Source organism: Pundamilia nyererei, unplaced genomic scaffold, assembly GCF_000239375.1.
Source record: "Pundamilia nyererei isolate P.nyererei 1_Seehausen unplaced genomic scaffold, PunNye1.0 scaffold00073, whole genome shotgun sequence".
In the NCBI taxonomy this organism is placed as follows: domain Eukaryota; kingdom Metazoa; phylum Chordata; class Actinopteri; order Cichliformes; family Cichlidae; genus Pundamilia; species Pundamilia nyererei.
The window spans coordinates 2,975,142-2,986,799 of NW_005187474.1; the positions used below are offsets into that span (position 1 = coordinate 2,975,142).

General features: G+C 41.1%; 3 protein-coding genes across 6 annotated transcripts; 2 read left to right on the forward strand and 1 right to left on the reverse strand.

Annotated features, from left to right (window-relative positions):
• Nucleotides 1-225: 225 nt before the first annotated feature.
• LOC102192035 (sphingomyelin synthase-related protein 1-like) lies at nt 226-7,131 on the reverse strand. Of its 4 annotated transcripts, none has more exons than XM_005737177.2 (6): nt 6,962-7,131; nt 4,117-4,737; nt 3,849-3,944; nt 3,643-3,760; nt 3,315-3,465; nt 226-2,460 (listed from the first exon to the last, which is right to left on the reverse strand). In XM_005737177.2, exons 2-6 carry the CDS (start codon nt 4,734-4,736, stop codon nt 2,156-2,158), a joined length of 1,290 nt encoding a protein of 429 aa, XP_005737234.1. In that variant the 5' UTR covers nt 4,737; nt 6,962-7,131; the 3' UTR covers nt 226-2,155. The 4 variants fall into 4 exon arrangements, with proteins under 4 accessions (XP_005737234.1, XP_005737233.1, XP_005737236.1 ...); XM_005737176.2 differs by having other exon boundaries at nt 4,117-4,740; nt 6,962-7,130; XM_005737179.1 differs by lacking the exon at nt 6,962-7,131 and adding an exon at nt 6,539-6,703.
• Nucleotides 7,132-8,125: 994 nt separating this feature from the next.
• On the forward strand, nt 8,126-9,210 carry LOC102216039 (dual specificity protein phosphatase 13 isoform A-like). The gene is made up of 4 exons (XM_005737175.2): nt 8,126-8,448; nt 8,530-8,744; nt 8,825-9,023; nt 9,145-9,210. Exons 1-4 carry the CDS (start codon nt 8,237-8,239, stop codon nt 9,164-9,166), a joined length of 648 nt encoding a protein of 215 aa, XP_005737232.1. The 5' UTR covers nt 8,126-8,236; the 3' UTR covers nt 9,167-9,210.
• On the forward strand, nt 9,028-10,733 carry LOC102215754 (dual specificity protein phosphatase 13 isoform A). Its single transcript, XM_005737174.1, has 3 exons — nt 9,028-9,548; nt 9,721-9,938; nt 10,020-10,733. The coding sequence occupies exons 1-3, from the start codon at nt 9,424-9,426 to the stop codon at nt 10,229-10,231; spliced, it is 555 nt and encodes a 184-aa protein (XP_005737231.1). The 5' UTR covers nt 9,028-9,423; the 3' UTR covers nt 10,232-10,733.
• The last annotated feature ends 925 nt before the right edge of the window (nt 10,734-11,658 follow it).

The following is an 11,658-nucleotide window of genomic DNA, read 5'->3' on the forward strand; positions in this document are numbered from 1 at the left end:
ACTCCCATGTATATCATTATGATAATATTTAAACAGTGACGAACGTTTTTTATCAAATATTTGTTTTAAGGTGGAGAAGACCAGCAGGTTATGTTGAAACTGCATATCAAAAACAACATTTTCACCAGCGATAGAAATGGTTTGTTTCTTCTCACGAATCAAACTCAAGCACAGTGAAAAAGCAGCCGTGAAATAATTAGTCAGAAAAACAAAAGTTATTTTCCTTGTCTAGCAACTTTTATTCCTGAGCCAAAAGGCAGAGATTGATTACTTGCATCGATAAACGATACGCTTTGTAAACAGTTAAAGAGATAAAGTTTGGATCAGACCTGCCAGAGTAAACACTGCACTTTTGAACCTTTGCTTAAAAAAAAACAAACTGCTTTTAAAGCTTTATAGGCAACAGATGATATCTCCATGTTTCTACAGTCACCACTTAACAATCAGTAAAAAGAAATAAAATTAAAAAAAAATCGTAGAAAACCATGACAGAGTATCAAACTGGGATAAAGAAACAATTACACATATAAGGTTTAATGTGCAAAATATACATTTTTTGCAATGAATACTCACATACTTTATTGAGTTTAACTCTGAATATAGGGAGCTCTATGTCAGTGGTGAATTCATCTTAGTGCAAGTGAAATAAAAGACATTTTTTATGTTAGTGCAGAGGATTTTTTTTTTTTTTGCACATCTAAAGAAACGAGTGCTCCTTTGGTAGCAGCTATCCAACAGGTGTCAGATATGTTTGCAGCAAAGCCTGAGCTCTGAGGCATCACCACCTCAACTCCCGAAGAGGCACAACTACAGTATCAACCCACAGCTATCTCATTAGATTTCTGCTGTAATTATCAAGTACCACCAAAAACCCAAACCACCACCGAACAATAAACAAACCCAAAGCAGAAGCTAAGAATGACAAAAGTGATCATTTAAAGGCAAATCTTCAAAGAAAATAAATGTACCTGCATCGCTTAGCCAACAAATAAATCTCATTCTTTTCCTTTGGCAGTGTGCAATTACATTTAAAGGTACTGCTCAACATTTTGAGACAAACACTTATTCAGCGTCTGATATAATGTACATATGAAACTGACTTTTTGGAGTCATGTGACTGCTAACCACGTGATGTTAACTTTTGCCATTTTGGACATGTGACAATATAGGCCAAGTAAATAAGGCCCCACTCTCACAGGTGTAGAGAACATTCAGTGACCCCGAACCCCACCAGTTACTAGGGAAAAATGAGTAATCCCCTACTGGTTGGCAAAAACCTCTTTGAGATTATTTTGATTCCCCATAGTTAGCATGAAAGACAGCAACTTGTCTGCAATCACTCACCAACTGCTCTCCAAAAAGTAGTGAAACTGTGAGAAGTCCAACAAACAGAGACTATTTGACTTTAAAGTGAAAGCAGAAGTTGAGTTTTAAAAATAACATTGTAAACCGTGAGAAACAGCTTTTATTTTGGAGACAATCTCCATTTCTGGTTTGCGCTACACTTTTTCCAAGTTTCACTACCACTCAGTGGTTAGTAAGAGAGTATTTCCACTTAAGTTGGTATCTTCCATGCTAACTACAGACGTTTACAATGATCTTCTTGCAACCACGGCAATCACAGGGTGAATGTATTTTTCTTAGCAACTGGTGGTTGTATCATGTCCAACATGGTGAGAAATCTGTTGTCCTGTGAGAAACCTCTATAGTTAGCAGCCAGACAGCATAGCTTAGCTTAGCGTAAAGACCAGAAACAACCAACGACGTTTATCCAAAGTTAAAAAATAAAAAAATAAAAATCCAAACAACAAATATCAAAACATCAGTATTACTAAAACTTGATGTTTATAAAAAATAGTTTATCATTTCAAATGTGCTGGTAGTGTACCCTTAAACAGACCCTGGTCAACTATACCCCGGTTTCCAGTCCATGTGCTAAGCTTAGCTAAATGTCAACATAGAAGTTAGCTAACTTCTATATTGACAGCTAATCTAACATGTAAGAAAGTATTGTTCCACAACTGTCACTTTTATCAGAGAAATTAATCAAAGAGAACATGTTTTTAAGTTTTTTTGTATCATAAATTATCAAGTTTTTTCACTAAGGCATTCACATTAGAGTCCCATGCATGTTTCCACTACTGTAACTTCAACTTTATCCAATCAGAGTTTTCATGAAGGCCGGTTTACTGAAGGGCCAGTGATACTGGTTGGGGACGGGTCCATTCACGTTACACTCAAAAAAGGAGAACATGGGGAACCAAATGCGTGCCCTTCGGCTATGCTGGTAGGCACGAGTGTTAGCTAAGGTGTGATAGTAGAGGAAGAGGCGGGTGGTGATGTAGAAGGCGATGAACACGTCGATGGAGTAGTGCTCGTGAGCAGCCAGGATGAAGAAAATCCCAAACAGGTTTAACACCCAAGATATGGTGTGAATCAGATTCCATGTTCGTGGAGTATCTGCAATTAGGAAACATAATTATAAGACATGCTCAGTGTATTTTATGTATATCCAAAGCTTGCAGACATCCTTGGTACTAGTTTATTTTGAGCTGGACAGCTGGTATGAGATATTTGTGCTGATATACTTTGTTGTTGCCAAATGTGCCACTGTGCATTTTGTCCAGACATATCCACTTTGGTCTTCTCTATCCAAAAGACATTTTTCCAGAGGTTTTGTGGTTTGTTGAAAGGAAGTTTTCAAAGCTTAACATTAATGCCATGTTCTTTTTAGGGAGAAGAGTCTCCTGGCAACTCTTCCAAACAAGCCATACTTGTTCAGTCTTTTTCTGATTGATGGACTTCAAATAGTTTGGAAATGGACTTTAACTGCTCCCAGACTGATGGGCAGAAACAACTGTTTCTGATACATTTCATGTTTGGCATTGTGTTAACACTTGTCTAAATGCTCCAAATCAACAAACAGCCGCTGCAAACCTCTACTGTGATAGAGGTGCTCACACTTGCTGATGATCAGATATTACTTACACTTGTTTCTACTTGTGGTCTTGATTCCTATGACAGCAGTAAGCCTGTGCTTAGTTGTTTTATGCACTACTTCTGCATTTTGGCTTATCTATTGTTAAATAAATAATGACATGAGGTGTATTTAAGGGAATTTAAGACCTGCTGAGGAACAGGTGATTTATAAAAAAATTAAGTCCCAATACATAAAACCTTAGAGTTAAAAGAAGGTGTACTTTCCTTAATTATAATCACATCATTTCTTTCCTACTAGTAAAAATACAAGACCTAACAAGAAAGTACACTCTCACTAAACTCATTGAAAGCCGAACAAAATAATGAATCCTCACATTCAGTCACAAAGAAGTTGAGCATCGTGATGACAACAGTGTGCCCACTGAACATGTAGTCTCCACAGGTTTGCACGCCTGTCAGAGTCATCCCAAATCCACTCCAGATTGTTAGAGCCCTCTGTATCTTTCCCCAGGTGTCACCATATGTCTGAGGGACAAAAAAAACCCCTCCAGTAATTAGTCATGCTGTGAATCACAGTGGCAGCTGTTTATTAGTTATCACCGCAGTACAGCTGAGTGATCAACTGAACTGTAACACTGCCAACAGCAATGAGAATAAAAATTAAAAAAAACTCCAGGAGGAAAAATGATTTGCACTTCCCACCTTGCTGGCACACTTCAGGTGCTGCCCTGGCACAGAAAGCGAGGTGGCAAACATGGTGCAGCAACGAAGCAAAAACACCGTTCCCATTAAAGAACACAGCCGCCTGAAGAGGATGGACCTGAAACACAGACGCACGCCCAACTCAGTGTAATGTGATGGCAGCAGCTAGGAATGTGCAAACTGCAGAAACGGGACCTATGGGCTACCTGTGTTTGTGAAGGAGCAGGATCAACAGAAACATGTAACATAAGATGAGACCACAAGCTTCAGCCATGGCAAAAGCCCAAGGAATTCTGGGTACACTGTTAAGAGTACAAAAACATGCATATCAGAAAGCAGATAAGATATGAGTGCAGCTCAATGTGTACGTGAACTATGGAGCTTACGTTGCTCAACAATCCCTGGAACCACCATATACTGTAGATACTTATCAGTGCAAAATATGCAAAACATATAAAATATGCAAGCTTGTACCTGTCCAGGAATATATCAGGCAGCGGTGGGTATGTCCTCATGTCAGGGACGCGCTCATGTACGATGACCATGACAAAAGATGTGAATCCAAAAACAAGAAAAACATATATGGAACTGATGACTGTTTTCCAAACCTCTGGGTCCAATCTACCAGCTAAGTGCTGCCTACACCTCCCGTTGGAGTGTGTGTGACACAGCACCGCTCCTGAGCTGTATCCAGATCTATTGCTGTTCCTTGACCGCAGCTCAGTCCCGTTACACAAGCGATCACCTCCATTACACCCGTCAGCTCCATCGCAGCTCCACTTGACCCCAGTAGTGCCTGTGGAGAGCCCGGCGGGAAGACTGTCCGAAGGTGAGAGGCCCAGCTCCTCTAGCTGGGCCTGGTTTTTTCTCTGGAGCTGGCGGAGGGCTATGGTTAGCCTTTTGATGTCTCCCAGCACCGTGAGGCCCAGAGGAGGACCCCTCAGGTCGGCCTCAGTCAGAGCCAGCAGACTGAGGCCGTCCAGGCGGTGCTGTGTGCACAGTAGCTCCACATACTGCCCAAAACCTTCTTCCTTCAGCCACTGGGCCACCTGCTTACAGCTCCAGGCACTCACATCATCTTCCGACAGTGCCATGCTGCTGCAGAAACAAACACTGTTAAGTAACGTGGGGTAAGACAGATAAAAAAATAACTGAAATTACAGCGGCAGAGAAAAGAAGTATGAACACGCACACACACTGATGTTCTGACTGATCAAAGGGTGCTGTTAACAATTCTCTAAAGCTTGATAATTAAGTGCCACTTCCTCCTCTGCATTTTGATCACTTGATTTCATAACTGTTCAGTGCCATTCTTTTAATGCAAAACTGCCTGAAGCTCACCCACTGACACTTCTACTCAATTTGCATGAAAATTAACACGAGCACTTTCCCCGCTGTTCATATCATACAGCGCTGCAGTTATATAAATTATTCATAAGTTTGCTGATTATTCTCCACAGTGTAGCGGTTTACACATTCGAATAACAAGCGAGAGATCGCTGGTTTGATCCCCGGGAAGAGTCATGAATCTCTTTGGTTCATCCAGAAGATCATCTGGGGTGTAGATCTGCCAAATTAAATATGCGGAAAAGCCCGCTGTGGCGACCCGTTATGAATGACAGAGCAGCTGAAAGTAGCTTCTTTATTCTCCAAACCATTCATGTTTTTTTTTTCTTTTTTGGCATGAAATTTGATTTAAAAAACCCCCCCCCAAAAAAAGCAGCATCAGGCACAGCAGCATCTCAAATGTCTTGTTTGGAACAAAACAGTATAGTAACCAAAGTAAAACTAAATGAGAGCAAATTTCAACAAATTTATTGTTTCTTTAGTAAATATATGGGTTAGAGGTCTGTTATTTTTGTCACAGATAAGCATATCCATCATGACTTCTCAAAAACTGGGATTTGTAATCCAGCCGTCCCAGAATTGAAGCCACTTTGATAATTTAGAGATTGTTAGATGGACAAAATGAGTCCTTTCAAGGTCAAGGCAAATTGTTATTGCCGTATTTTACAGTTTTCACATTTTTGGTCACTTTAACAATTAAAAAGTCATCATTTTTAATCAGTAAGTGCAGGGTTAATTAGCCGAGGGGTTGGCTGCCTGCTTGTGCTCTTATTTAGTGAAACTCTGCAGTGCACGCTGCAGCCTGCTTAGCTGGTTTTGCATCATCTGTGTTCAGGTCAGTGACTGTACGTTAGCACTTTGTCCTGCTTTAGCCAGGACAGAGTGTCCCACCTAAAGCAGGAATTCAAAACCCCAAAACAGTGAGTCACTAAAAAAAACCACAGGAGACTATAATCAATCTTTGCTTTGCAGTTCGCTCATTTCTGCCCTTTGAACTTCTGACAAGCTCACCACTGTACAGCTCCACTCGTACTCCAAAGGTCTACAAGTTCAACCAACACGGCTGTAGTACTGTACCGATGGCCTGCCTGCTGAGTCGACACTATATACAGCCTTGAAATTTTTATTTTGTACTGAACCAAACCGAGAAAATCCAGGAATAATTCTTTTTTATCATAACAGGCTCATTATGGAGATGACTGATTGAATGATTAGCTGATCAAGCAGCAAAAAATTAACTGACAAAATTCATCAAACAATCCCTCTAAGAAGCAGAAAATCTGGTAGTTTCTGGAACGTGCTGTACATTTTTTCGTAATATATTCTGACATTTTAACAGCTAAACATTTATGACAAGATTAATTGATTTAAAAATAAAACAGCCTAAATACTAGATTCTAGCCTCAAAGCTTTTGTTGGTGGTTTCTGAATTTTGCCTTCAGCCTGACAGCCACACCTAGTATGACATCACTCCTCTGACACTGGTTCAGTTTGGCACTGAAAGTCACCGCTGATGAAAATCCCTGAAACCTACAAGCAGCTCACTCACCGAGGCGTGTGCAGATCTGCTCCCTCAAACAGAAATAAGTTATTTTTAACTAGCCTCGAGATTTTACTGGCAACATCCCGCAGCTACTTGGGATATAAAAGTGCCATGTCAGCTTGTTTGGCTGGCTTACAGTGAGTCACAGTCAGGCAGTAGGACACAGCTCAGTGTGTGTGTGTGTGTGTGTGTGTGTGTGTGTGTGTGTGTAAGAGAGAGCGAGAGAAAGCCCTTCAGTGTGTGAGAGAGACAGAGGCAGCTCAACAAAGAGCTCATAGTGTCTTTTCACCGCAGAGGCTACAATGTAACGTCAGATTGCAACATTTCACTACTAGCTCAGCAACTTTCTTCACATGAACAAAAATGTTCAACTTAGAGCAAACACGTCACAGGAAGTCCACTTTATTATCCAATGATCGTCTCACTTACCAAACATCCACTGTCACTGCGCTGCTACAAGGTGCGGATGAGCCGTCTGTTTACTCCACCGCTCATAGGAGTATTTCACAGCCAACATGCTTCGGACTACTAAGCAACAACAAACAGGAAGAGGCAACAGCAAACAAAAAGCAGCCAAGAGGAGCAGGATGCCTCCTGCGAGACTTCAGCTCAAAGGACACTGACATCTGCTGGTTACACATGGAAAGCCTGGGATTTCTATAATCCGTCAACTTTGACTGTTTTATTGTGGTTTTCGTTCTTAAAACAGTATTGTCATTCTTGCCTTGGCATTCATTTTTCCCCCTTTATAACATTCAAACTTTTTTATATGAGGTTATGTTATACATCAATATCTCATGCATGAACTTAAGCTATGTATAAGTGAAGAGTGTGCTATCGTTTTAGCAACAAATCATTGATGAAATGAGCTGTTTTCATTGTCATTTTGGGGCATTGAATATTAGTGTCAAGCCGACTGCAGCAGTAAATGTTGTTACTCTTTTAGCCGTGAAAGCATCATTATGTAGAGGAAAGTAGGAAGAAAAGTTAATACAAACTAAACCTATAATGTTAAAAACATGTGCCATCATTCACTAAGCAAATGCTTATTAGAGATTACAATAAAACTGCATTTACGTATGCAGACATGGTACCTACTAAAGCTTCAGAATGGGGAATAAGGGTGATTTAAAAGTCTCTAAATGTGGCATTGTTGCTGGTCTGGTCTGAGTATTTCAGAAATGGCTGACTTACTGGGATTTTCTTGCATAACTGTCTTTAAGGTTTACATAGAATGGCCCAAAAAACAGAAACTATTCAGTGAATGGCAGATCTCAGAGTGAAAATGCTGCTGGGAATTCTCATTATGACCAAGATATGCAGAAGAGCATGGATAACACACGATAACACACCTTTCTTGAACATAACAATGAGTTTATTGTACTCAAATGGTCTCCTTGGTCTCTCAACAGATAATTATATTCTCAACATAAATGTTTTTAAATAGTTTTTTCTATCACGTTTAAGTAGATCTCATGTCATACCTTTCCTACAGATTGTACCGTTGAGTCTGTCATAACTGGAAAGCAAGCTTGAGAGGCTGACTGAGAGCCAGTGCCAATGAGCCACCTGTTTTTGACAGTCAGAGGCTGAGTGAGGTGGAACTGCTACTGAAAGAGAGTCAAGGCGAAGGCAGCAGAGTGCAGCTTGGTTTCATTTTGGTAAAGAACAAAGCAGACCGTCTGCCATTGTAAAAACTTTGCAATGACAGACAGAAAGTCCTCCTCAGGTGCTGCCACAGGGATGATATGTGATATACAAGATTTGGAGCCAAAACAGGAGAAGTGTGTGGCAGGGGGATCAGAGAGAAAGTGGGAGATCCCATCTCTCCAGGATCTGGAGGAGGTTTTACACTCAGCTCCACGCTCCTGTCGACATGGAGACGAGGTGTGGCCGAATCTGTTTCTGGGAGACATGTGAGTATCGTGAGCTGGATTTAAATTCAACGTATGCACATCTGGATTGTATTCATGTGTTACATCTGCTGTTTGTGTCAGGTTTATGTCTCATGACAAGTTTGGGCTCTACCAGCTAGGGATCACTCATGTGCTGAATGCCTCACATGGTAAACTCTGCTGTAAAGGTAGTGATGATTTCTATGGAACCACAGTGAAATATTACGGAGTCCCTGCCAACGACCTCCCCACATTTGACCTCTCGCCATATTTCTACCCCGCAGCTGAGTTCATTCACCAGGCTTTGACATCAGGAGGTACTGCAAGCAGATTTTCAGAGAGGATGATACAGATCTGAGTTTTCATTATATTTGTTTCTGCCTTTTCTGACTTTCAGGGAAAGTGTTTGTACACTGTGCTGTGGGTGTGAGTCGTTCAGCTGCATTGGTCCTAGCCTACCTGATGATTCATCATCACCTCAGTCTGTTGTCCTCTATACGTTGTGTGCAGCAGAAGCGCTGGATTTTTCCCAACAGAGGCTTCCTGCGACAGCTCATAGACCTGGACCAAAAACTGCAGGATGATGGTTTAAATGAGTAAGAAAGCCAGAAACAACCCTCTATTTCCTCCTCCATTTGCACCATTTATTGCATGTATAAACCAAAGTGTTCAGCTTCATTCACTCCCCTCCCCTGTCCTCTTCTAATGTGACATCAGTGGTATCAGAGCGAGCTCCTGAATTCTCCCCCTGGGGTTTTTTAGCATCAGTGAACAGACCAATCAATGCTACAGCGTTACAACATTAAATAACTACATCCAGACAGTCCGAGAGCACACTGAACACAGAGAGCTAATTTTGGAGCCAAGCAGCGTTCAAACAACCACCTGCTCATGCCTCTCACCGAGCTGTAGACTTCGGTGGGAAGGGGGACGGTGGGCACAGACAGTCAGAGCAGTGCGGGGGTGTGCTGAAGGAGCAGTCTGCGTCCGGGGAGAATGTCAAGGAGCAAACAGCTACAGGACCTGCTACTCATTAAAGAACTGGAGGTCATCTTGGATTCCTGCCCTGTGGGGCTCACACCGGTGGATGAAGTCTGGCCCAACCTGTACATAGGAAATGTGTGAGTGTGCTTTTGTACAACATCTTTCTGAATTCTGCTGGAGAGAAATGCCTGCTGAAAAGGAGAATTTGTATTCCTTTTACATTTAAGTTATTTAGCATTTATAGACACTAGACATGGCTGTTCTATTCTTTAGTTTTACTCTTTTTTCCATCTTTTTCCATGTCTACAGGGCTGTAGCACAGAATAAAAAGACATTGCATAAGCTTAGCATCACTCATGTCCTGAACGCAGCGCACTCCAAGCAGGGCAGCATTGGTGACCAGAGTTTTTATGGGAACACCTGCGTTTACTTTGGCATCCCAGCGGAGGATTCAGAGGACTTTGACCTCAGTCAGTACTTTAAACCTGCAACTGACTTCATACACAAAGCCCTGATGAGCAAAGATGGTAAACTGAATGTGAATATTATACTGTTTTTTTTTCTTTTCAAGAGCTGGCCCTCATGATATTTTCCATCCTTTTCTACAGGAAAAGTTCTGGTGCACTGCATCATGGGTGTGAGTAGATCGGCCACTTTGGTCATAGCGTACTTGATGCTGTGGCAGCGTCTTACTCTGAGAGATGCTCTGAAGCATGTTGTCCAAAAACGAGCCATTTACCCCAACCGGAACTTCCTGTCCCTCCTCCTCAAGCTGGATGAACAGCTGACACGAAAGAGGAGGCTGTGTCCTATTCTCTGACAGCCTTTGCTCCTCGCTGCACCTTCATTTGATTAATGAACACCTCTCCATATGTAGAACTCCACTCTAATTGGCGATCAGTAGTTTGTAAATATGATGTGTAATTAGATTTTGTTTGATGTAGTTGCAGGTGTAAGTCTGGAGTGACCTTTATTTATTTATTTTTATTTTCGAGGTTGTCTGCTGCCTTTCTACAGTCCAGCAGCAGCAGCGCTCACACTGAGCCTTTATGTCATGTTTCTCCTGGTTTGTTTTTCATATTTAAATCATATTCAAATGTTCTCTGTGAGTGTTAGGAGTCCTGCTCACATGCTTTGTACGGACAGTTTTATGAAACCCATTAATGTTTTGTCAAATCTCACTTAAATTGTTTGGTCAGATGCACAATGTTCAAAAATATGTATATCTGACTTCTAACAAGGTTTAACCTTGAACAGTTTTCCTGATAAGACACCTACTTTTTTAGTCAAGGATTCCTCAAATAAAATAATTATTTGTTTCATTTTGCTTTTTTTTTTTTATTGCCAACAGCTTACTTAATATTGCCTAATCAATCTGACAGAAACAGGTATGTTTAATTGCTGAGCTGTATATCTTAACAGTGCTCTGTTTGATTGAGATCTGGTGACTGTGGAGGCCATTTGAATTCAGTGAACTCATTTAAATGTTCAAGAAAGCAGTTTTTATTGATCTGAGCTTTGTGACACAGTCTTTCATCCTGCTGGAAGCAGCCATCTGAAGATGGTACAGTGTTGTCACAAAGGGATGGACATGGTCAGCAACAATACTCAGGTCAACTGTGGTGTTTAAATGATGCTCAGCTGGTACTAAAGGGCCCAAAGTGTATCAACAAAATATCTCTACAATCATTCCAGCACCATCAGCTTGAATGTCGCAGCAGAAATCGAGATTCATCAGAACAGCTGATGTTTTTCCAGTGTGCTGTTGCACAATTTTGGTGAGTCTGTGCAAACTGTTCTTTTCTGACAGGAGCCACACCCACTGTGGTCTTCTGCTGCTGTAAGCCAAAGTTAAATGTGATATACGTTCGGAGGTCCTCTTCTGCATACATTTGTTGTAACAAGTTGACCTTGACAAGTGGTTACATGACTTTATACTGCCTTCGTACCAGCTTGAAGCAGTCTGGCTTCAAGATGACCTTTTTAGACAGAGTTGTGTGGGGAAATCACATTAGATAAATGGACTGGTTCATATATAGCGTTTTTCTACTTCACCTGAGCACAAAAATTCAAAAATTCAATAATGTGAAGTTATACAACTTTACACTCATTCATACAAGCGCTTTCCCCCCCAAGTAAGTGCTTTTTATCTAACATTCATGTACATTCATACTCTTTTGGATGCATCGCAGAGCAACTTGGATTAGTATCTTGCCCAAGAATATTTGACATAGGAGATCTAACCAC

What these genes read in the sequence shown, in the direction of transcription:
- LOC102192035 (XM_005737177.2), bottom strand. Translation starts at nt 4,736, where the DNA reads ATGGCACTGTCGGAAGATGATGTGAGTGCCTGGAGCTGTAAGCAGGTG. An exon ending in CTGCTCCTTCACAAACACAG is followed by an intron (nt 3,761 to 3,848) that starts GTAGCCCATAGG and finishes TCTGTGTTTCAG; the next exon opens with GTCCATCCTCTTCAGGCGGC. An exon ending in ACCTGAAGTGTGCCAGCAAG is followed by an intron (nt 3,466 to 3,642) that starts GTGGGAAGTGCA and finishes TTTGTCCCTCAG; the next exon opens with ACATATGGTGACACCTGGGG.
- LOC102216039 (XM_005737175.2), top strand. Translation starts at nt 8,237, where the DNA reads ATGACAGACAGAAAGTCCTCCTCAGGTGCTGCCACAGGGATGATATGT. An exon ending in CCAGGCTTTGACATCAGGAG is followed by an intron (nt 8,745 to 8,824) that starts GTACTGCAAGCA and finishes TCTGACTTTCAG; the next exon opens with GGAAAGTGTTTGTACACTGT. An exon ending in CAGGATGATGGTTTAAATGA is followed by an intron (nt 9,024 to 9,144) that starts GTAAGAAAGCCA and finishes ATGTGACATCAG; the next exon opens with TGGTATCAGAGCGAGCTCCT.
- LOC102215754 (XM_005737174.1), top strand. Translation starts at nt 9,424, where the DNA reads ATGTCAAGGAGCAAACAGCTACAGGACCTGCTACTCATTAAAGAACTG. An exon ending in AACCTGTACATAGGAAATGT is followed by an intron (nt 9,549 to 9,720) that starts GTGAGTGTGCTT and finishes CCATGTCTACAG; the next exon opens with GGCTGTAGCACAGAATAAAA. An exon ending in AGCCCTGATGAGCAAAGATG is followed by an intron (nt 9,939 to 10,019) that starts GTAAACTGAATG and finishes CCTTTTCTACAG; the next exon opens with GAAAAGTTCTGGTGCACTGC.